Genomic DNA, 25,806 nt, shown 5'->3' on the forward strand with positions numbered 1-25,806 from the left:
TTTCAAATGGATGTCATAAAAGGCGACTAAAGGATAGGCTTACAAACTTGGGATTCTTCTTTTAGGTGTCTGCATCTCAATTCCACCATTCCGCTGCACGTGGCCTTTCAAACATTCCGAGACTGTCGACTCTGTCTACCCCGCAAAAGAAAAACGTATGCGTGCAACTTTTTGTGTAAGTAAATAACTAAGCCTTAAGCTCAACGTGACCTTTCTATCATTTCGAGGCTGTGTCTACCCCGTAAGGGAAAAAACGTGATTAAATGTATGTCAGTAAATAAAAACATTATTAATTGCTGTTAAGTGAAGTGCGGTCGTAGCAGAGCGTAGCACTCACGGCCGGCACGTGCTACGAGCCGCGTAGCTCGTAGCGGTCTACGACAATTACTTGCTACGCCATATTGTGGTTTGGTGTAATTTATAGCACTAACTGCGCGCCGGGGCTCAGTCCCGTGGGAATATCGGGATGAGAAGTATACATACATACATAAAATCACGCCTCTTTCCCGGAGGTAGTTAAGTAGTAGTTGAGAAGTATTTATTAAGTTATTCCAGCTTTTATTCTACACGTGTAGCAAATTTCATCAAAATAGGTCCTGTAGATTAACACAATATTAGTAGGTTTTTTTTATCAACCGACTTCAAAAAAAGAGTTTCACATCACAGTTGGACTGTGTGTTTGTTGTGGGATAACTCATTCAATCATGAACCGATTTTGATGAGATTTTTTTTTTCATTTAAAAATAGATTTACTCTTAAAGTTCATACATTTTTCACATAAGGAACTTAAAAAAGTCGATTGTAGTAGGTATAGTGTTATCCTTAGTCGCACTTTACAACATATAACGAAAACAGTTCGAGATTTTTCATGATTTCTGTAGTTAGATCCATTAGGCGGTCTATGCTTGAATTATAAGTATTTATTTCTTATATATACTTGCAAGCAGACAAATAGACTGCACAGCCTGACCAAGGCATCAGACCTTCTCAGACGTCACATGCCATTTGTAAATCATAGCGAAGAATGTGACGCGCTCAGCCAATAGCAGCGAAGAGTCTAAATCGCGCAAGCATAGATTTTACTTATGACATACAAGTGTGTTCGTTTGTTTGTTTATTTCTCATTCATTCATTCTCTCATCTTAGCGTGTTCTCGTTGTAATACTTTAAGACGTGAGACATTGTTGATTTACCGTTTGAAATGATTTTGCAAATTTTAAGGTAGGCTGACTACTTTTGACTTGGGGTTTAAAAAGTACTCTTTTTATCCCTCAGTCGCCATCTCCGTCATCCATAGGAGAGATTAAGTAGTCTTACTTTTTCTTATTAACATAGCTGAGCCCAGAGTCATTTCAATGGGGCTTAAGTAGCAATCACTTGGTTGTGATTATAAAATTGTAGTAATTTCCCAGCTTTTAAAATGAATAGGTTATTCAATACTATGTGAGATTCCATCATGATTTTGGGCTTCAACTTCAGCCTCAATGAAGAGGCTTTTTGTATATAAAGATTTGCTCTGTTCAGCACGTAATGGTTAGGATGTGAATCAATGTCTCTCATCTTTACGTGATCCCAGTTGCACCCTCCTTGTAGTATAAGGGAATAAAATGAAAGAAAATGTTTCGAAAGTTATAGTTTATATTAGATTTATAATAAGATATGTAGTCTACAAAATTTCACAAATTTTCACAACGTCATTTGAACCTAAAGCGTCTACCCATTTTATTACGAAAATAAAATTATCGAAATCACTGGAACTACAAACTGCGGGGGCCGGCTCCATGCAAACATTATTTTTAAAATATAATCTAATAGGCAGTATCCTCTCCCGCTCTTTACGAGTAAGTCAAAACTAATAACGGTAAAAAAATAAAAAAATATCAATCCACACAACCGGCCCCCGGTAAACAACTCGCGCACGAGTACATATACAAACATATTTATTATAATATAGTTATATTTAACTAGAGTTATACAGAATAATGATTCCTATGAAATATAATTATGCATTCTTTAAATTTATTCAATAATATAATAATAATACTTAATAAGTATCAATAGGTAATGGTTAGTCAATGTCGAGCTACAGTCTACTATATTTTATAATAATGAATGAGTCGTATTAGTTCTTTATTATTTTATATTTATTATTACTCGATAGGTATCATAACCAGTAAACGAACATACAGCAGCCTCGGCCCGACTTCGGGCACACATAATCACAAAAAAACATCGTCAACACATAAAATAATAATCAATAATAATAATCATACAGATAAAAATCATCCATAAAAACATTACAATAAAAATCTAAACATTAAAACACACTTAAAACAAACATTATATTAATATTATCATAATCATAGTGTGTACGTATGTATAATATCATTTAAGCGGATAATCGTATAGTCAAAGTAATGAGCATGGCGCGCGGGAAGAGGGCGCTGCTGCCCGGCGCCGGCGCCGGCGAGGGCGGCGCGGCGCGCACAACCAATCATTACCTATAAACAACACATTAGCTAGGCGCCTCTCTGCGCTACTCAACACTACACTACACTAGCTAGACTCTGAACAGACAACAGGCCGCACCCCCCCTCCCGCGCCGCCCGCTACCCTCGCCTATATTATCATAATATCTTAATACTTTACGCTATTATGTTAGGTAAGCTTTATAAATTTTCGATTTCTCATTTACGCTATCAATAATAATTATACAACTTTTTTTAAATTTTATGTTTTTTTTTTCGAAATTCTATCGTAACGTACTTCGACTCTCTCTGTGGTGACGAACGCGTTGTGACTCCGCGTTCGTCGACCTAATAAAAAACGTTCATAATAAGAAAATATATCGTGAACAACTCTGCCGACTTACGATAGCGGCGCGGCGGACGGGCCGTGCCGGCGGGCGCCGACTTTTGGCACCAGGATTTCGATTACGCGATTTTTATTCTTTTAATATTTTTATAACGATTCGAGTAAAAAAGATCGACCCTACTACGAGCGTGCGAGCGGACGAGCGCGTGCGGCAGCGCTGGCCGCGCGCACTGGTGCCGCGCACGGGGCGCGAGCGCCGCTTACGAGATGATGCGGATGGCCTGCATGGCGGGCGCCGAGCACGCCGGGCACGGCGCCCCGCCCGCCGCCAGCCGCTGCGCGCACTCCATGCAGAACAGGTTGTGACCGCACGGCACCAGCGCCGCCGCCACCCCGCGCTCCCCGCACACGTTGCAGGCGCGCGCCGGGGACGCCGCTGGCGATGGACGCGTCGGGCCCCATGCCCACACTCCGGCAGCGCCGCCGCCGGGCGACTCGAAAGATGGCGATTCGCCGAGTCCCTCGTCGCGCTCCGTCGACGACCAGATCCCGAGCAAATCTCCCAGTCGCGCAGACGATCCTCCCGATGAGCACGAGCCGGCTGAAGAGAATGCGGCTTCCTGTTCTGGTCGCAACAGCGACGCTATGCCCGCGCGGTATAGTTGTGCGAGCGGCTCGCCATCGGCGGGAGTCGCGCTAGCTCCGCCGGCTGCGCCCGTGCGGAGTGCAATGTGTGCTTCGATCTCTTTCCTCGCGGCTTCGACGCTTTCGGGCAATCCGGTCACTTCGAACACTGGTTCGCGTTCGCGCGACGGTGTCACGATGTATGTGTGCGTTGTGTGCTGGATGCGCTTGATGGTGGCGCCTTTGGGTCCGACGACGAGGCCGACCACGCGGTAGGGCACGCGGACCTGGGCGGTGACGTGGCCGGGCGCGCCAGCGGGCGGCGGGGGCGCGGCGCCGCACTTGCGCGACGCTCGGATCTGCGAGAAGTGTTCGGCGGCAGACAGGATCTCCCGCTTGGCCCGCGCGACGTCTTCTTTGCGGCCAGTCACTACGAAAACTGGTTCTTCGCCGCGTACCGGTGTCTTTATGTATGTGTTTGTCTTCGCCCGAAGAGCTTTGATCTTGCATCCTGAAACAAAAGGAAATGGCGGTTAGCGTTAAGCTAAATAGTTACACGTGTTTTGTGGGTTGGCGCCCAACATGGTACTCTTTGATTTCAAGGTCCCGCTTTATATAAATAACATTCACAGCGGTCGTGGCATTGTATAATGTTCAAGGCCATTTTACGGTTTTGGAGTTTGTGAGCCGGATCCGCGTCACGACCGACTCCGGGCCTCATCAGGGAAGCTTTGAACAGTCCTGATATTCAAAATTAGTCACCATTAATGACGACATGGTGTGAGAAATATTATTAATTTTACTGTTACTATAATCTAATAATTGTTTCAGTATTTTGAGTAAATTCCACATGCCGCTAAATAAAACCACTCCGTCCGTATATTGTAATCGCCAGAAGCTGACACGTGGATATCTCCTTGCGTGTTCTATCCCCCACTGATACTGTAATCTTTCGTGTTGCTATCCCGCTCACACGACCCCAATGCGGCAAAACAACGGGTCGCAGAAGATCTTGTTTCCACAAACATACCGCTACTTGAATTTACGAAAACACGTTGAAAGAATAATACGCCAAGGAAAATTTCAGTACATTTTCACCTTTATTTGCATATCTTAATTCCTGCTAATAGGTACGTGCCATTCCTACCTACCGTTGGGTTTCGAGGGAATTCATTACACTAAGTAATAGGCGCATTTATTTGAGCGCGGCAACCAGGTGAAATGTCGGCATTACAAATGGGAAAAGCCTAACACAATAGGGTAGTTTGGTGAATCACAGTTTATTCAACCCGGGCTTTAACCTCGCCGTCGAAGTTATTCTCATACCTATATAAATCAAAATAAGGTTCGAATTCATCTGTGTCTCTGGCTTAAGTGAATAATTTCGCCATTTTTAAACCTAATTCGACAGGTGTTAAGGTGCAAAATATTATACCGGCAATTAGAAAAACCGTGATGTCCGAAAAGGGATCCGTTTTTCGATATGATCCAAATTAGTCGGATTGTACTTGGATTGATTAATATGCCAAAAAACCAGGACGGATAATTAATTCAATTTCTAAATGATTTATCACCGAAATTTGGAGCCTATTCATTCTTTACGAACGGTGTATTGTGTGATGTAAAACATGTTTCTAAGATTTTTTAAATGAATGCTTCCAAAACTAATTCTTGCTTAGGTAATAAATAAGAACCCAACTTCCTTATTTCTCTACAAGTCCCTGAATTTCACATACTTAAAATTCCTCATTATCTTTACGAAATTCCTGCCTTTTGATTTTTGTTGATTTTTTTGTATATATTTTTGGTATTAAAAAGTTGTATACATGAATAACTTGTAATACAGAAAAAGAATTACGAAAATACATCATTCCTATATAAAAAAATATTCTCAAAGGAGCTTTACATTAATCTCTCCTGAGTGCTCTAAGATTAATGTCACGCTACAAGACCTAAGGTATAAAAACCCGTATGACGTTATCCATACTTACAATATAACTGTCTGGATAACTGCCTTGCATTTGGCTACTGGCCAGGACATCTAAGCAAGTCTTCTGACAATGTACATAAGTATTTAAACACTAAAACCATAGTAGTTAAAAATATAAATGTATTACTAAGACCATGTGTAAAAACAAAATTTACAAACAAAAAAACAAAAAGAAATTCGAAAAAATTATTCCTCAATAACCTACTTCAACAAAGGAGGAAATTCTTAAATCGATCGTTTTTTTTAAGAAATTTATTTACGTCTATACGAAATGAACATCATAAGGTTTAAAATTACTTATGTAGTAAAGACGAAAATAAAGCAAAGAGCAAAAAGTAATACCAGGCAATCATAAAATAAAAACACGTCGACCTGCGTACTGACGCAGTACATAACCACGTGCTACGAGTGTCTACGGCGCTACGGGCACTGCACTCTACGGCGTAGCAACCGGGTCAGCGCCTCCACCCACCCGCTACGAGGCTACGGTCCCAGCCGCTACGAACGCTACGATTCATATAGAGTTTTACTTTTTGCCGCATGATTTTTTTTTTGCTTTGTAAAATATGAGAGTATATTTTTCGCTTTGTAGAATAAGGTGTTTCGTAATTACTCTGCTGTACTCATAGCAATATTTTTGTAATGGCTTTGTTTTACGTATAAAGGATTTTTAGACCAGGTAAATCAATAAATATAAAGATATGTATGGAAGTAAGAAAGCAGATCGTTGTGGTTACAAGTCTGTGAAAAACAAATGCCAAATAATTTTTTTTTAAATTTAACTTTTAGTAAAAACACAATTTTGAAAGTTAATTTTATTTTCGTTCTGTCCACAATTGCCGAAGTTTAAAGAGGAAGCTGCGGTATGAGGCTTCCGAAAAAGTTGGGGCAAGTTGATAACTTTTAGACACCTTTGTTAGCAGGTCGGCCTTGAAAAAGCAGGTTACCGAGCAAAACTATGTCAACTTTTAAACATAAAAACTGTAGCAAATAATGTATATATAGCATGTAAAAATTGTATGATGGCAAACACAGCGAATAATGAAATCGACTATATGTAAGAAAGAGATAAAAAACATAATCTGTCCCGTTTAAAATTTGCATGATGTAATCCCTTAGTGGCCAGTCTTTTAATCACAAGTTGATTAATTATTTAACATTACTGCTTCATTTACAGTTACGTATGAAATTAGAAAAATAATGTGATTACTTATTTATGAATTGTAAATGAGAAACAAAACTATTAATGTTTTTCTAGATCTTTTCTTAAATCCCTTTTATTGTAAGTTTTCCGGCGAAACGGCGACTTCTTTTGTGTCGCGTCCATTGTGCGAGATCCCGAGGGAAAACAGGTCATTGATCAAAAAGAAATTGTTCACTAGCGACCCGCCCCGACTGTGTTCACATAGATACATACATATAATCACGTCTATATTCCTTGCGGGGTAGACAGAGCCAGTAGTCTTGAAAAGACTGAAAGGCCACGTTCAGCTGTTTGGCTTTATGATGGAATTGAGATTCAAATAGTGACAGCTTGCTAGCCCATCGCCTAAAAGAAGAGTATTTTTTCTATATATTTATTTCATCTACAAGTACCATATATATATAACTTGTAGATTTTATATAAATAGGCTAAAGTGAGTGAAGCCGTGAGCAGAAGGTAGTTTCCCAAACAAGCTAGTAAAATTCCATCAAAGGAATACACATTCATTGCTAGATAGGAAACGGCTCTCTCTATCCCACGATGCGATACTTTACAGACACGCAAATAAGAAATGAATTATGTTCAAGGAAAATCCACTATATGTATGGAAAATTCCACTATTATGAGGCGAAACATGAACCGGGGGAAACGACAGCGTGTAAACATAAGTAAAACGTAAACAAAACTTAAAACAATTAGTTTATTCTGTAAATAGTAATTAGTAAAATGACTAATCTCATGGCTATTGGCACTAGATTTTAAGGCAGAAATATTAACGATATTTCATATAGAGCTAGCTCTTATCAGCGCGGGCAATGCTGCTGTTATTTAGTGCCACCAACAATTTAATACAATTTCTTCGCAATTTCCACGGGAAATCTAAATTTTTATATGCATAATATTATAGGTACTATTGTATTTACCGGGATAAAAAGTCATGTACAGAGTCTTATTTAGTCCTACAAATATTATAAATGCAAAAGTTTGTGAGTATGTCAGGATGGATGACGATGTTACTCTTTCACGTAAAAACTACTGAACCGATTACGATGAAATTTGGTATATAGGTAGCTGAAGACCCAGAATAACATATATGCTACTTTATATCCCGGAGTCCCCGAGGGAATGATTCCACGCGGACGAAGTCGCGGGCGGCCTCTATTTATATATGAAACGCAAAATTTCAAGGAGATTGGTTCAGTAGATAACGCGTGAAGAAAAAACAAACAAACATACTTGTTGTCGCATTTATTCGATTAATATTAGTTCGGATTGGGTTGCAAGCTTTGCAAGTTTATAAAGAAATCTTTAAGATGTTCAGTTTTTAATTCTAAACTGAGGCTGAAACTAAGAGCTAAATTTAGTCTAAGATTTAAGAGTATAAACATACATTAATAGGCTGTATCAGACATTTTCTTGTATATATATATACAGAAGACTAGGTTGTCAGGAACAAAACTCAAAACTTGAACCACGAACATTGATTTATTAAATTTTCACACAATTAAGTAACCCAATAGATTTTCCAACTTAAACCTATCGTTTTAAGGCGAAAATTCCAATGAATATTAACCATCAAAGCGTTTCGCCAGACATTGACAAGGGTAGGCAAGAAATCGTCTTAATTATCTATGGCTGTATGTATTTGTTCTTACGGCTGATGTCACTCGATTGGGAGAATAGGGAAAAATTAGTAAAATTAAAACAATTCATCCCAGTCAAGAATTTAAATACGATTTATCTAAAATTCTTGATTATGAAGTAGTTTTTCTGCCTGGGATTGGAGGCTCAAACTACTGAATGAAAAGTTAACGCTGTTAAAATGTAAATAAACAAATTTCGCTGTTATTAAAATTAAAATGTCGCATAAATTAGCAAATATTCGCATCAATCCTTAATCACGGGTAATCATGCTCCAAGTTTAGCCTAGTCACGAAGGTCAGACTTTCCTACTTAGACGGGTACAAAAAGCCCGAGATAATGTTACCCTTTTTATTACATTGTTCATATCTAGGTCAGAATTTAGGTGTATATCTTCTTAAAGGAAAACAGCAAAAGCGTAGTCATTGTGAATAATGAACAAGAGAGAGCCTCGTGCTGTCTCCCTCACACACAGTTTTCTCTTTCGTCAGTAAACTAAAGTTTTCCCGCGGTTTTCTGCGTGGTTGATTTGTATTATTGTATAAGCTGATTTATATATATGATATTTTTTCTGATGCTACAAAATGTGTAGTTGGTGAGTAACAACATATTCAAATAACTTCTTACTTTAAGTTTTAAACCTGAAATTTTAAATGATTTTCTAATCCCGAATAATCTTCGATAAACAAAACAACGTCGGTTTATTTGTATCGGTAGATTAATCGATCTGTTGTTCTTGATTAATTCCCCTCCCTAGGATTAATAATGATAATCGCAAACATCCGACTTTCCCAAAAATTGGCGGCGAATTTTCGTTGTTTGCTCTGTATACGGGAAACAAAATTATTATTCATTTCTGAAGTACCAGGCTCCCAGAGGGGCCGAGGTGATCGATACCTGTCGCGTCTATCACTTCAGACACAGGGATGTAACACAAACAAAATCGGAATACGAATCCTTAAAATAAGGCTATTTAAAAAAATCATTTTCGGTTACAGTGTAAGTCATGTGAAACTATAACACTACCAATGATCAAATCAATTTTATTGCTTGCCTAATGTAAGTATTGTAACGAACATAAATTTAAAAAAAATAAGAATAGTCACAATTCTAGACCTGATCTGACGGATGTTGTTAGTTATTGCCTAGAACTAAAATTTTCTACCGGAATTGTGAAGACCGCTATAATTTAATTCGGATATCCGTAATTTACAGAACATCATAACATCCCTAACCAAAAGTAATACAAAATTAAGCGTGACATTTTGACTTTTCACCCACCCTTATTGCGTTGGAGTAAAGTTCTAATAAGTAGTAAAAGCATTTTTACTTGACATCACAAGTCACAACCTTTTTTGTATGAAAACAAAATAATAAATAAATAAATGTAAACGAGAAAAAATTCTTCAAAATGTGGTTTTGACCCCTACTTACACCTCAAAATAGTATGAATGTCTCATAAGTAAAAAATCCAAGTCACATGTATGTATTGTAGTCAAGTCCATGTACGAATGTGCGAATCGAAATCGCCCGAATGAGTGAGAAGCCAAAGTACTAGGATAACATAATCCACGAGTCGTCTCCATAACAACAATATTAGGGCGAACCTCGCGGGCCGAGGAAAGGCGCTTTCCCGCGCCCCAGTCCTAACACAGAGCACTACAGCTGTTTCCTATACAATTCTATAGAACTTCCTCCCTATAATGGCTGCTTGGGAATTTTCTTCGATTCATTGAACGAATCCGAATGTATTTTTGGCGAAATCTATATTATTGCAGATTCGGCTCTTCCGAATCTGTTTAGATATTGGATACGACTTACTGTATTTTTAAACAGCTAGTTATGTGTTGAGGCATCGAAGGTGTACAAAGAATAGGTTTCGCATTCGAGTGATGTGATAAATATTATGGAAATGGTATAACGAACATAAAAGAGGCTGATATTAAATGATACTGGCGTAACTCGGTCAATACGACCGCGTTGATCATTTCGTCATGGGACTTGGCTGAAAGCCAAACTGACGCGATTCTCGTCAGATGGGCAAAAAGCGGGCGCGTACTATCGGAATGTGCACGAAATCGTCACGTATTACGTTTACGATACGACGCGACGTCATGGTGATATGTAAGCATTGAGTTGCCAATGATATTTAGATGACTACTCGGATACTTTATTTATTTTATTCACTAAACATAATGTATATAAATATTAAGCTATAAAAATAAATATAGGGGAGGCCGATACTATAAATTGCCTGTAGTAATTTAAATAAGCGGTCAATACTAAGAAGCAAAAAAAAATGCGCTATTAGGAATTAATATTTGATAAAAATACAGTAGCAACATTCCTCCTATATGGCATCAACTATATTTAAGCACTCACAATAGGCATAAATAAGTAATTTTATTTTAACAACCAAGATTCAAGAGTACGGCCCCTGAACCATAGTGAACTCAACAAAAAGTGTCAACTTCGCGTTAATTATGTCTTTTCCGGGGTTCTTATCATACATATAAAATCTACTCTTTATTCATATCTCTGTTATCCGAAACGATTAGAAAGAGAGAGAAGATAATTTATGTCTTGTCATTGTTTGTAAATAAAGGGTAGTGGTAGCCCAAATGATTACAATACTCGTACATACCATAATTTTGTTTAAAAATGTTAGTACATATTTACATAAAAATATATTTAGGTATGGTAAAACTTTAGATAAAATTGTTATTATAGCAAATATTCAAATTTTCTCGATTACCTTCTAAAACCATGTGTAGACTGCAAGATCATGCACTTATTGAATGATTTCACTCATTTCAACTACCTAACCATTAAGATTGAGTAGCGATTCCCCAAATGCTCATTTCTCTTGTTTTTCTAATGCTGATTCTGTATTTACGAAAATACACGATCATTTACCTAAAACAACTTTCGAAAGAATACAGTCAAAACTCCTAGATCGAAATATGCCGTAAAGCTCATTTCTGTCGACTATTAAGATGAGTTGAAGATGCGGCAAATCGCATCGGAGGGAAAACTTATCGTCTTAAGATGACCAAAATGTCGCATGCGGGAAGTTTTCCGAGCGCGTGTGTGCGGGGTGCGGGGGCCGCGGGGGAGGCGCCGCCGGGTCGCACCCCCGCGATCGATAGCGTTCAACGACCCCGCCACTCGCGGCCAGTGCAACATCCCCGACTGTTTAACCCACATTCGCACAGGGTGGTTACCCGGCTAATTACGAACGCAGATTACGCACGAAATATGCATTGTTTCGATTTGGGTCATGTGTAGGGGTGTTTTGTCGATGTTGAGGTGCTTTTTTACGTTATAAAACGTAGCGTTTTGAAACAATCAAATATGATTGTCAAAATAAATCTGATGTACCGAAATTTTAAGGAAACATCTTATTAGGCTACCTTCAGCCTACTTAACGCAATCTTTATTAAAAAATTATACCAAAACGCGCCGTAGGTAATAGCTAAAAAAGGCGAATCATCATTATACTTTGAGGGAAACGCCTAAAATTATGGTTGACTGAGGAAATTTAGCGTCGGGGAAATGGCTTTCCTGGTGTTTTCGAACGGCCATTGCACTCGGCTTACATAACACTAGGGGTACAGAGGCAATAAGGAGGTAGACCGACGATCGCGCCCGATCTCCACAGAAAACGAGATAGACCTAATAACCAACCCCGTTTCGATCAAAAAACAGCCTTATAATAGTAGCAATAGAATCTATTTTTAAAAACCCTAGGAAATGAGATGTGCGTTGAAGGTATGATTAATGATGTTTCTTAACGCTTGTGGGAAAACCCGGGGGTGCGAGTGGGACAGCAATTGGGGGTTGAACAAACTGAAATTGGCAGCGTTCAACGCCCGGCCGACATTTGTTTTACCCAAGCGATTTGTCATAGTCCCATTTAAATTACAATTTGAGGTAAAGATAGATTCCTTTCCATTTCGTTACCGCTTTTCTGAATTTGGAATTAATTTACAAAAATATACCCATGTACATGGGTATGGGTACATAGAAACATCACGTTAAAACAGTCCTGACTTGTGAATACTTTGAAGTTTAAAGTCCAGAGATACAAATTCTTTACGCTCAAAATTAGTAACATTTGAATATGGAACAGTTCGAACTCCTGAAAGACAAATGACGATCATTCCTCAAAAACATACATCTTATGACTAAGAAAATAAGACATAAAATTTAATGAACCAAATCCCGCTTGTCTTTATCCTTCTGTTACAGAGCGTGACAAGGAGTTGGTTACTTAAGCAATTAGAGACCTTGTCTAGTTAGCAATAAATGTTAATTTCATTTACGTGGGCGGTAAGACTTGATACGTTATATGACTGAGGATTGACACGTGGCGTCTAGGGAATGTCCCGGTGGAGTGAAAGAGACAGTGGTAGGCTAGTTCCCTCTGATTGCCGGAGATCTTTCCGACGAAAGGGAAATGGTACAGGCGTTAGGCAGTTCGCGGTTATTTTAGTGGCCAGCATTTTTTGTAATCTTTCTAGATCATCTTTCTAGATATGGGTGTAATTGAGAAGCAGGACTTTCGTTAATGACGTAGTGTTAGTCTCAGTTAAGTTCTTTCAACTGTTAACTTATTTAAATATATATACGCATTTCTCTACTAGATTAACGAGTGATATGTAAAAGAAAAAAAATGAGCTTCATGTGAAAGACATTACTCTGGTAGTGGATAAAATTTTAATTAAGTCTGCCGCACTAAGACAAATATTTTAAGAGTCCTTTGATGAGGGCTGCACTAAACGAAGTACCTACTAACATACACGCCTTGACCGTCAACTTATTGTTACAAAAGTATTACAACCCGAAATTAAACTTACCTAATAAAAGTAAGACTTAAAGGCTTCATTTAAGAAGATTTCACTATGCGTCATAAAACAAATGCAGATCTGCGGCTAGGGTTGCCATACGCACGGAATTTCCCGGTAAAATATTTTTGTGTGGAATCCTAAACTGTTTGGAATTTCTTCAAGTTCCGGAAGTTTTGAAATATCTTCCATACTCTGCTAGTGTTCGTAACAAGAGGGTCAGAAAATTTGGTAATTTGCTTCATTCGCTGGCACGAATAGCGCGCATGATGCGAAATAGAACATAGGTATCACAGATTGCCACTAGCCTAATGTAACTCCACTCTAGGGCTATGCTATGAGAAACTAATGTAAAAAATGATTGAAATCTCAAATTGATACATTTATCAATTTTCTAAATGCAGAGAATGCTGTCAACATTTATAGGTATATGGCAACCCTAATTTCTGTATGCAGATGCACGTCGCATGGTCATTGTATGCGTGTTGCAATATTTAGTGCGGTGTTAATTTTGAGACTCGCGATGACATGGAACGGGGTCGACAACTGAAGCGACCAACTTATTCTTATAGCTAATGCTTTGTGTCTCATTTCTTTGTTATGTATCGGATGTATTACAAATGAAATCTCTTTTTAACTACGCAGATTTTTGCCTGTGTACTGTGAATGTTATTTCAGACTTAGCTTTAGCTGCTCGGCCATAAGGAGATTGCCGTACTGCGCGATATTTACCTGCAAAGAAGAAAAAATATATTATTAGTATTTTTTAATTGAGATTTCTTCTATCCTCAAATAATGCCGAAAATGAAGTTACTGGCAAGCTTAATGTAACATGTCATTTCGATTTCAAAATAAAAAATAAATGGGTAGGTATACAATCGTCGAGGTAGGTAAGTAAAAGTCGCAGCAAGGTCGCCTTGCAAAAACTGTGTCGGCGGGCCCCGTGTGCCGGCCCTGTCGCATCGCATTACACTCCACGACTTTATTACTAATATCCTGACACCAATAAAAAATAGATAATACGGAACACCCACTTTAAACGTTTTTGCCACGGAAAATCGTAAAAACTAACATATCAAATGCATGACGTTTTGTCATTCTTTTGTTTTTGAATTTGGAACGCAACGAGTTTGGACATAATCGGGTTTCAAACGAATTTTACCGCCAAACATTTGAGCCCATAAAGAAAGAAGATGACAAGTCATTCCCTTAATAAATTATGGCGGAAGTTAATGTTTTACGAATAAAAATTTCGTAATCTCGTCTCATCCAGTGACGTAACAACACGTGCGTCCATTCATATTAGCCATGAAGGCTGCGTAAGCGCCATCTAGTTTTTAATTCGGACACGTTTAGTTATTGTTTAGCGAAATATCGTTGGCAATTCAAGGTCATTGAACAAAGATGGTTTATATGCCTTGAATAAATTCGCCGTGTCTTTAATCAGTCATGTAGATCTTAACAGTCCAATCACGTTTTGAATTAGGCACAATTTTTCCTAGTTTTATGTGCCAAGTGTTTCCGGTCACTTATAAAAACCCTCTTGCCCGTGAACGCACGTGGAGACTTAATAAATGGAAAATTGACACAGTGCACCAGAGAAATGAATGTGGATGAGGCGAAAGAAGTATGCAGGGCTTATAGTAATGAAAATATGTAGCCTCTGCCTACCCTTCCGAGAAACAGGTGTGATTTTTTTGTATGTATGTAACAAGATTTATTTTTGATAAGATTAAGCCATGTGTAGTGGGCGTTAAACTGTTTTTTTTAACGTTCAGTATTGAACATGCGGCCGCCATAAAATTGTTATAAATAGGTAGATGGGCGATAAGTGATTTTTATTAAGTGTAAAGAGTACGCACATGGTATGTAGAACAGTTTAATGCTTTATATCTATTATATAATGTTTTAATGGCCAATAAAACGTGGTGGTGCGTAAATGATATCGACAAGTATGCGAAGCTGAATTTTCCTTTTTTTTTAAAAACAGATCTGTTAGTTTTTGTATCCTGGTAACATTTTAAGAGGTAGAAATTAAAGTGATAGACGATAAAGTAGTTGAAAGGTCGAGAATGACAAATGCAATGCTACTATATTAAAAATAGGAATAAATTAAGAATTTAAAAAAGAAAATGTGTTGCCATAATTTGAGTAAAATAATTAATTTTATTCTGAAGCCAATTATCCCTGGCTCGATTTAACTTACGTATCAGAGCAGAGTTAGTTTTAAAAAGGTAATAAATAGTCCAGTAACCTTGAATTAGACCTTTAATCTTGGTTGCTTCTACCAAAAATCAGGTATGTGGTAATATGGTATAAATGTATTTCTCTTTCGAGACGATTTTTCATGAAAACTCAGCGGTGCATCGAACTTTAAATCTAGAAGTGAGAATTCGCATCATATAGCGATAGCATCTTTATATGTTTTTTTGTCATAACGCACGTCTTTACCTACGCCAGACTAATAATGTTGTTTTTATTACAAACCGCTTGCTATTGTGTGTATTTTTTGCTTACCTTTTTTAACATATAGCATGAGAATTACTATCGTAACATACCGAAACGACTAGCCACGAAATCAGCGAGATTACTTTAAAAATAGAATTTCAAAGTGTTCAGCGCCATCTATGAGTAGCATTGAGTGATCGTGAACAATTAGAAATATGTTATCAAACGAATGCATTGAAAATAAAAACAAGCGTGGATTCTTTATCTTCGTTCGCCGGTGGGTGAACGCACCGGTGTGCCCCGGTTGGCCCGTCGCCAACTCTCACGGTAAACGCTTCTAATCACTGAACTCTTAGCTCTTGATAGCTCATAAATGCCTGGTAGACACGTAACAATTGTACCTAGCAAGAAGAACGCGCCCGAAATAGGTAAGGGATCTAAATTAGTCCTCCACTTTGAATGGTTGTTCAATAGACATTTCAATAATTTTATTAACAACTTGTTTAAATAATTTTGGTAAAATTCAATATTTTGGAAAGTCTTTTCATGGTCGCATCACTATTTAATTTGGCGCCTAAAAAAAAAACTAAAAAACTACGCTTTATTGCTAATCAAACTAAAAAATAGAAAATAAAATTTAAAGACAAAGGAATTATAAAACAGTAGTAGCAAGTCGAACAATCGGTTATAGTCAATTACCTCCGATTAAAATTATAACAAAATTAAATTTATAAACAAAACAATTGAAATCTGAGTAAAAAGCGTGGGGTGCCTGATGTAGTAAATATTAAAATCATTCTATTAGCATATATTTATGACAAGAGAGTTATGAAAATGAAGTAAAATGCACCCCACGCTTTTTACTCTGATTTAAATTGTTTTGTTTATAAATTTAATTTTGTTATAATTTTAATCGGAGGTAATTGACTATAACCGATTGTTCGACTTGCTACTACTGTTTTATAATTCCTTTGTCTTTAAATTTTATTTTCTATTTTTTAGTTTGATTAGCAATAAAGCGTAGTTTTTTAGTTTTTTTTAAACTATTATTTATTTTCTATTTTTTAGTTTGATTAGCAATAAAACGCCTAGTTTTTTAGTTTTTTTATACAATTATTTTTTGGTAGAAGTGTTAACTTCCTACTACTTCTACTACGCTGTATAACTATCTTACTAGAAATGACTTTCGCAACCATGCGCCCATCGCCGGAGGTTTTCACAACTAACTTTCTTAAAGTTATATGTGGCCTGATTGGATTAAATCTCATAATATTCTCATCTTCATGATTCTTTTTTAGGCGATGGGCTAGCAACCTGTCACTATTTGAATCTCAATTCTATCTTAAAGCCCAATAGCTGAAGGTGGCCTATCAGTCTTTACAAGACTGTTGGCTCTGTCTACCCCGCAAGGGATATAGACGTGATTATATGTATGCATGTATGTATGATGATTGTTAAACCCAGTTGAAAAGAATTTTATAGTGATAAATCACTGTTAATAATATTTTTGACTATCCAGCAAACAACAATTTTCGATTGTGGCCTTGCCAGGAATCAAACCACAAGATTAAGAGGCAGATTGATACAGGAACAAAAATATTTCAAACATACCTCCACTGCCTTTACAACCAGGAACGCAACAATGTTTATCTGAAGACATCGTGGCACTTTTGTAGTAAAATCTGTCTTTCACAAAAACAAACACAAACTTGGGACTCCTATCTCAAATAATCAGGTACTTTTTACAGGAGTCCTATCTCAAAATATCTGCACAACACAGTGAACACAGTCAGAGTCCAATCTCAGATGATAAAATCACACGAATATCCGGAAGAACAAAGCTCGACTCAACGGAAGATTCCAAACTCCAAATAACGACAAGTTATCAGCACAAAACAAAGTGCAAATAGGTAAATACACAGGCACCGGTAAAAAAACAGAAAGAAAGTTTACAGGTGTTAGAATCGAATTCAAAACTTACTGCAAAACTTATTTTACATAAATAAACAAACTGTCACTCATTTTCCAAGCGAGTATTACAGTGTTGCTATTATAAATATGCAAAAGTTACATAATGTTAATTCAAGAATCGCATTAATATGTTAAATACGTATTAAATATCGCAAAGTTCTGTAGGTAGTAACTTTATTCTTGTATTGTTGTAAATTTAGTTGTTCAATTTTCATTTATTACTTTTGTTTTATTACTTATATATTTTTTATTGTTTTAAAATTTTCTACTAATTCTACTATTGTTTCTAATGGTAATTCTAAATGGAGCGATGCGATGAAATAAAAAAGCCTCAGGTTAATAGTAACATTATATGGAAATATATTACATCTCTTTTTGGACTCCTTATACGTCAGAACTTCTTGGTTTCTTGTATGGAGATTACTGGCACTGGTGCTATCTCTGTCTCTCTTACTCTCATACGAAGGATCTAAAAATGAATTTATTAATCCTGGCAGTTTTAATAAGGATAATGAGAAACTATTAATAAAATATTGCATTGTCATCGGTCCTTGATACGTGTGCAAAGTTTCAAGTTGATCAGACGTTTAGAAATCAGTGAAAATTAAGCTCAAAGATTCCGTTACATACATACATACATACATACATACAACCCAAGCTAATAAAAGCGTAGTAAAAATACGTTATAAGATACGTAGTGGTGCTGCGTAACACTACTTTGTAAAGGTATTGCACGAGATTTACATAAGAGCGATAAGGCTTATCGGTTATACACCCGACTATCTGAGTGCACTGACATAGACCTTAGTCTAGTTTTTAGATGTAGATTTAATGCACGCAATTAAAGTAGGTAGGCTTGTAATAAACGTATGAGAATAATTATGAGTATAGCAAAAAATAGCTTGTAGTTAGGGCTACTATATCACCTATGGAAATTTTCCGAAAATGACCTGTTTTAATTAAGGAATTAGGATTCAATAAGCGAACGGAATTTTGAAATTAATGTTTAATGTGGTCAGCTCCTTTTTATTTGTGATGTTTTTATATTTTACTAAGGATAAAAAAATTTGTGATTTTTTATTATTAAAAAAATGTCTATTTGTTTGAAACCATGTATAAATACTTTCCATAAAAAATATCCAAAAATGGTAAAACCCCAAGTTTTATTAGTCGGCCGGCTAAATATCAAAGTACTAAAGGTTGTGCGGAATGTTATTGCGTACCAGGCCATCATGACCGGTACGAAGTATTCATGTTTAGATGCTGATAACTCGGTGCCTATGACCTGGTTCATTGCCGAATATTCGACTCCGGGCTTCCGGCTAAACCGCGAAGTGAGATCACTCGGGCTTATATAACTCGAACCGCTTGTTTGTCATGTTTTGCTAATATAGCAAAATAATAGTTTTAAATTATAACAGCCTTTTGGTAACGGCTGGAAAATGTATTAATTGTTTAATATAAAATATTTTTTTGCAAATTGAATCACAATTCCATCATTTAAACGTGACCTTTGAATGGGTTTTTTAGTCTTTTGGCTCTATCTACCCCGTAAAGGGAAACACATGGTAAATGTATTGCAAACTGAGACGGTAATACTATTACAAAAAAAGGCGTTGATAAGAATCTTTTATGAGATAATGTTCAGAACATGTCGTTGAAATGCATTTGTCCTTGAAGTCTTACTTCAGCGAACAGAAATTGCATTTAAATAGGTCTGCAGTTCATTTATATGCAGGGCTCTTTAGATCATTTGAAAATTGTTCCGTGACGGGACTGCAGACACAAAGTAGGTTCAGAAATAAAGCCGTATGCAAAAAAGGTAAAAAAAAAGACACTGATATGCAGTGATCTCGATCATGTGAATAAATTCAAGGATTATGATAATTTTGAAAAACTTCATAGCATTATAATGTACCTTAATGACAGTAAATGTCAAAGCCATATCTCGATATTTAAAATGATAACTAAGCATAAGTTCAAAACTTGATGTGGTGCAGTAAATTTTAAACGAATGTAACTGATCTAAAGAGAAAAACGCAAAAAAAACTTATTTAAAATAGCAAATAAAGATGATAAAGTTATTGTACAAAAAATATCTACGCATTTCCAGCTTGGCTTCTGCACTTAAAATGTTTCATGCTGCAAGTCCGCAACAAAACTGCGTCGCAGATCTGTCGATTTACTTAAGAATCCGATAAAAAAGGTAAGACAGTAAAACGAATGTCATCGGTCATCGCTCCGGATACGTGCCTAACGTTTGTCACAGTTTTTTTTTAAACTGAGCTAATAATATCATGCGTTCACAAACTGAGAGGACTTTACCTGACCAATTTGTACAAAATATACACATACAGAACAAATTAGCTATCACGATGCGAACATATTTGTTATATTTAATTGGAATATAATATCCGGATGATACTATATTTCATAAAATTTCATCTTATTTTAACAACCCATAAATGTAGACTACTGGACTAACGTCTCCCCAGAAATTGGGGGATTTTCCCCATAGTCACCACGCTGGGCAGGCGAGTTGGTGACCGCAATGTCTATTGATTTTGGACTATGTTATCATATCAACGTAGGAGGCACGGTCGCCCACCTCCAGCTTAATCACTTAATCGCCTCTTAAGGTACCCACGGTAAGATCTAGGGTGGTGCTTTTCTATTCTGCCAGCACCACACGGCCCCTGGATTTCATCAATGTACAGAAATCATGACATAACTTTGATTTTTGTATTACGCATATCTAATTAAATTACCAGTTAAAAGTCAGTTAGGTTTTTGTATATAACATTGTTTACTGAAACGTGTGAATCCAGAGGCGGTCGCTAGTTATAAATAATCCAATCTGGAGTATTGGATCGATAGGGTGAATTATTTAGGCGTCTTCTGCCGTATCTCCGAGCCCTTCCCAAAGGTCTCTTAAAACAGTTACAAGGCCAGGATCATCCCTTTGTGCATAGGTCAGGTGTCGATGTAATGAATACAAGAGTATATGAGATTTAAGATATACGCTGGTTTTTTCTTTTAAGATTTAAAGTTATTCTATGGTTAATTTCCAAACGTAATATTTTTAAAGCATATTATATGAAGCATATTTTACCGAATTTGATTTATTTTTAGGTACCTACGTCAACTCAACATTGATAGATTTATACTTGAAAGTCTTTTTGACACAAATTTTGAATAACAGATGGAAAACTTTAATTATGTACGGTAATTTTCCTCAATTTTCTTTCCATTTAACCATACTTGCCCAAGAACTTGAACCCCGGCGATTAGATTGTTGTTCTCTTAGATCTGCGTATGTAATAGCCGAGCCAACGGCACCGTCCAAGGCCAAGTTGCAACTTGTCAGATTACGTCAATTTCGGGGCCATACGGCGTGGTGGTCAATGGTATACGAGGCCTCTGGTTCGATGTTTGGTGAGGAAATTTTATGTGGTACGGTGTGGCTTACGGGCTTATTCATAAATGTTATAAAAACTCCACCCAAGTTGTAAGTTAAACAGTAAAGCTAACACATACTTAAGATATGTGAAACTTCTATTGTTCCATAAGGGTATAAATATAACATAACTAAGCCTTATTTTCAATTCTTAAAATATGCAATTCTTAAAATATTAGGTAAAGACGTTTAAAAGTTAACGTACCTACAACTTTGAACTCGTTTTTTCGTTCAACAATTGGCACAGAGCAAAAACAGGCATAGCAAAACTTTGCTCGGCCTTGAATAGTCGGTTCTGTGCCCTGTGGCAGTAGGCTGGCAGTAAGTAGACTCTTTATAATAAACGAGTTATTTATAGTACCATAACGGACGATTTGATGCTAACCGATGGTCTCACGGTGAAAAACATCGTGGGGAAAGCTGCACATTCAGGCACATTGGATGTGTAACCTTGATCCTGATAGGAAGCACAGGGTAACTGTATGTAATATCTGACGGAGTAATTTCACGTTTATGTTTTACACATACATACATACACGTTTTCATCTCTTACGGAGTAGCCAGAGCCATTACAATATTCAAGACTATGTTTAGCTGAATGGCTAACTTTGGCAAAATATTAATATACAACATCGCTCCTGTTTCCTGGAGGGGTGGACAGAGACTACAAGCTCCCTTCATACTTCTAACGTAACTTTAAATTTAATATTTTTGAATAAATAGTCACAATATTAACCTTTAACCCTCCTTATTCCACACTAGAGTTTGTTTGTATACGGCAACTAAGTTAACCCGTTCGGCGCGGGCCGAGTGGACACTTGAACCGGTTTTGACCCCGCCAGCCGGGTTAAGCCAGGTCGTGGAAATAGAATATTTTCATAGCGGAAATTAACGGTTGATAGTGTAACATTTTGTAACGAAGAACACATTGTATGTTTGACTACGTACACATACATATCGTCACGTCTATATCCATTGCTGGATAGACAGCGCCAACAGTCTTGAAGAGACTGAAAGGCCACGTTCAGCTGTTTGGCTCTTTGATAGAATAGAGATTCAAATAGTAAAAAACAGGTTGCTAGCTCATCGCCTAATATAAGAATCCCAAGTTTATAAGCTTATCCCTTAGTCGCCTCTAACGACATCCATGGGAAATGAGATGGAGTGGTCCTATTCTTTTTTATATTGGTGCCGGGAACAACACGGCAATCTGTGGTTAGTAATGTGTTATTCAAGTTAGGGTTCGATAACCGGTCATGATAAACTATTTCTGTATGCCAGATTTGGATGTTTATATTTTTAAAATATTTTTGCGTTTATAAAAAAAATACGAATATTAACATTTGTATGCATCTATGGATTTATATATGGACGGTACTCGTAAAATATACTTAGTAACCTAAACATTATTTTACTGGTCGACTGTACTTTGTAAAGGAACGTTCGTTGGTAATATAAAAACATGTGTTATTTTTCTGACCCTATCAATATGCGTATCATCCAAGGTCTTGTGTTCATGTTGCAAAATGCGATATTTTTCCTCACAAGTTAAGATGATAAATATTTATAGTTAATGTTACGATGAGAATGTTAAAGCGTAAAGTTTAACTTAAAAAAACCTTCAAAATATAATAGAAATAGGTATTATAATAAAAATAGGTATTATAATAAATAGTTCATTTAAATATTAGTAATAAAATTATGTAATGCCCTCTCTGTATCTTTATAATTAATCTCATCAAAATCGTGCAAAAGCGTAACAGAAACTGTTGTATTCGAAAATATCTGTAGAGTACTTTATCACTACTTGAGTCTAATAACAAAAGGGGATCGACTTATTCGCAAATATTGTGTGACGTTCCGCCCCCTCTCCCCCCAAAACACACGTGTGTCATATAAAGAACCCAAAATTATATAAAGAAAGCGGAGCAATAAACAACCGAATCGCGATAGGTTCTTTATAATGTACTGAGGAAAATCACAGCGATCTATTTTTGACTTTTATTATTATATTTACCTTTATGAAGTCTTTCATTTGTTTTTCCTAGAGATTTTTATTAAAACATTCGTATGATTATTCTATTTTATTCATCTATACCATCCACATAATTTAGTGTGCGGAGCACTTGTTAAAGTTAAGACTTACTTAGTTTTATTTATGAAAATTTTGAAGATGAAACAATTTTCGTATACGCTCTTGCTCCATTCATTTATCGTTTTATGTGCATTTCGAAATTGTACTGTGTAGAATCTGCTTTTGATTTATTTTTATAAACGTGTTGGCTTTTGATTAAATATCCTAGTATGAATATATATTATATTAGTATGAAATTCCATGAATGTTGACTTATTTTTCACGAAGCTGTATACATAAAAGCGATCATAATTTACATCTTATTTACATACAGGAAGAACGTATTCTCGTGACAGGACGCAATTTTTATCAAAAAATAATTTAAACAGAACAATTCATAAAACCATGCCGTATAATAAAACAACAATACGTTCTTAAAGGTCAACAGGATAAAGTTTCATAAGCGAGGTAAATAAAACTCCGAGTCGAAAAAACTGCCAACTTTCCGCGTCTTTGAACACGCTATATCGAAGTTACGCGCCACACGCTGCGCAGGAGTGTAACTTGACCCTAAAATCTTCATTATCAAACCATCAGCAATAACTTAACTTGATCTGTATGAACATATCAAGTCCAGATTCGCATATGATACCCAGTGACAAAATGGTGAGAAAACACAGGCTGTCTCAAATATTTTCAGCGTCCTGCTAGCTTCAATAGGACTTCAGAAGCAACAAGTGTGTGCATCACAGTGGCTGCGTAATGTATGGTAAATCCTCTTAGTGTTTTTCTACATGACTCTGATAGTGCAGAAGACTGAATTAATATTCCCGTTCTAGAACAGCACAGCCTACATAACCTTCGATATTGTTACCTCCAGGTTGAAAGAAAACTCCTGAGGAATGAGATGTTTCGACATTTGGGAGCTTCTGCGGATTTAAAAAGAAAGACGGATACCTAAATTCAAACACAGACCTTGAAACTAAAACAATTAGGCACCCGAGCAAAAACCTCATCAACTCGCCTGTCAAACCAAAAATATGCCAAATCAAAACATTCCATAATCCCATTCAGAAATTGAAGGCACTTTTGGGCACGCCTCCTGGCAAATGATTAACCCGGAGCCCATTTGAATGTTATGAGCGTGAGTCCCCAAGGACCTGGTTGGAGGATAGCGTTATAAAGTCCACAAATAACGCCTGTGAATGCAGATGAGCTCTCTAATCTAAAGTTGGCGCCTCTGACGAAGCTAGAAATAACGGAGCTCTGGTAGAAATGTCTATGCACTGGCTATACCCCAAATTTAGAGTAGACTGTCAATAAACAGGCTGAATGGGCTAGAATTACATACATAATAAATAAAAATCACACCACTTTCTCAGAGGGGTAGACAGAGATTACTTCTCACCACTTGCATAGGCATAGGCATAGGCCTATCCCTGAAATATTCTTTCGCTTCATTCACATTCGTTACTATTTTCATGCAAGCTCAGCGTTAATCAATCTTGAAATTTAAGAACCGATTTAAGTATACCTACTGGTATTTTATAAGGGCTTATCAATTTATTTTTTCACAATTACTTACTTGATAAAAGGAACGTGAAGAATTTATGAGCTCCGCAAAATACTCGCACATACACAGGATAAACTAACCATGTAATGAATATACTGTCCCCTCTTTACGACAAAAAGAATCTAGACTTAAAAAATTGAGTGCTACATTTTATCGTCGCGTAAGATTTTCGCAGATGGGCGCTTCCTGCATTCTTGATAGACGGCGTAGGCTCAATAAAATCCCGATTGTGTAATAAAAACCAGCTGTTGGAGAGACGCCACGAAAAAGTGTAAATTGTACGGGAGCTGTTTACAAACATTCAGTTGTAAGTTTCGCAAACATCGGAGTTCAGCGTCTTTACTTCGACAATGGGACCATTGACTTTGCTCTTGGCGATTACGATCCTTGTACCAGGATTACATAGCCGTTATGGAGTTTCCGATGCGGCGTATCCACCGAGACCGATTCAATCGGTATTATTATGATTAAATAATCGATTGTTACATTTTTTGCATTGCGGGCGTGAAGAGTTTTTGCCTCATCATAATGACGGTCGTAAATTGCAGTGATATCATTATAGGAGTTTGCATCGGAACGAAATCTCAATTAATTTGGTGTTGGATCTGACAGCGTCGAATTACACAAATCTGATGGGGTCTTATTTTTATAATGCGCATTTGTAACCTCAATACGCCGAAAGACGCCGCGCAATGAACGCAGGAAAAGTTTTTGTCGGGCGTGCGTGGCGTACGCTACGTTTGATGTCCATTACTGTGTTTGTTTGTGGCGTGTTTATGTGTTTGTTAAGTAGAGTGGTAATGTATTGGGTGTGGAGTGCGGGCCGGGCGCCGATGACGAATGTAAGGGGTTGTTGAACGCTGGCGGTCTATTTCGGAGCGACTAAAAACGGCGTCTGCTCACCGAGTGACATTTAGACGGCTAGGTGCATCAGCCACTGTACTATCAAATTGTATAGATAACTCCGAACTATGAATAGGACGATACGAAAGGTCTCGGAAAATGCCAAGGAAAATAATATCTGTTGTAAGGAATGTAGCTTTAGTCAAACGATTTATCGGTAGCGTTTTTTATAAGAATAAAACAGTGCGATGTAGGTGGCGGAAGAGATTTAGTGAGTAAAAGTAGTGCATCAAAATTTGCAATTCATATCATTTTTCTGA

General features: G+C 37.1%; 1 protein-coding gene across 1 annotated transcript in view; it reads right to left on the minus strand.

Moving 5' to 3' along the window:
• Positions 1-1,670: 1,670 nt before the first annotated feature.
• LOC106140945 (RNA-binding protein MEX3B) overlaps positions 1,671-25,806 on the minus strand; it is a 61,396-nt gene continuing 37,260 nt past the window's right edge. The window contains exon 2 of the mRNA XM_060948434.1: positions 1,671-3,949. Within this exon, the coding sequence (XP_060804417.1) occupies positions 3,075-3,949 (875 nt within the window). The 3' untranslated portion in view covers positions 1,671-3,074. The remainder of the gene's footprint in view (positions 3,950-25,806) is intronic.

This window comes from Amyelois transitella, chromosome 16 (genome assembly GCF_032362555.1).
Source record: "Amyelois transitella isolate CPQ chromosome 16, ilAmyTran1.1, whole genome shotgun sequence".
Classification (NCBI taxonomy): domain Eukaryota; kingdom Metazoa; phylum Arthropoda; class Insecta; order Lepidoptera; family Pyralidae; genus Amyelois; species Amyelois transitella.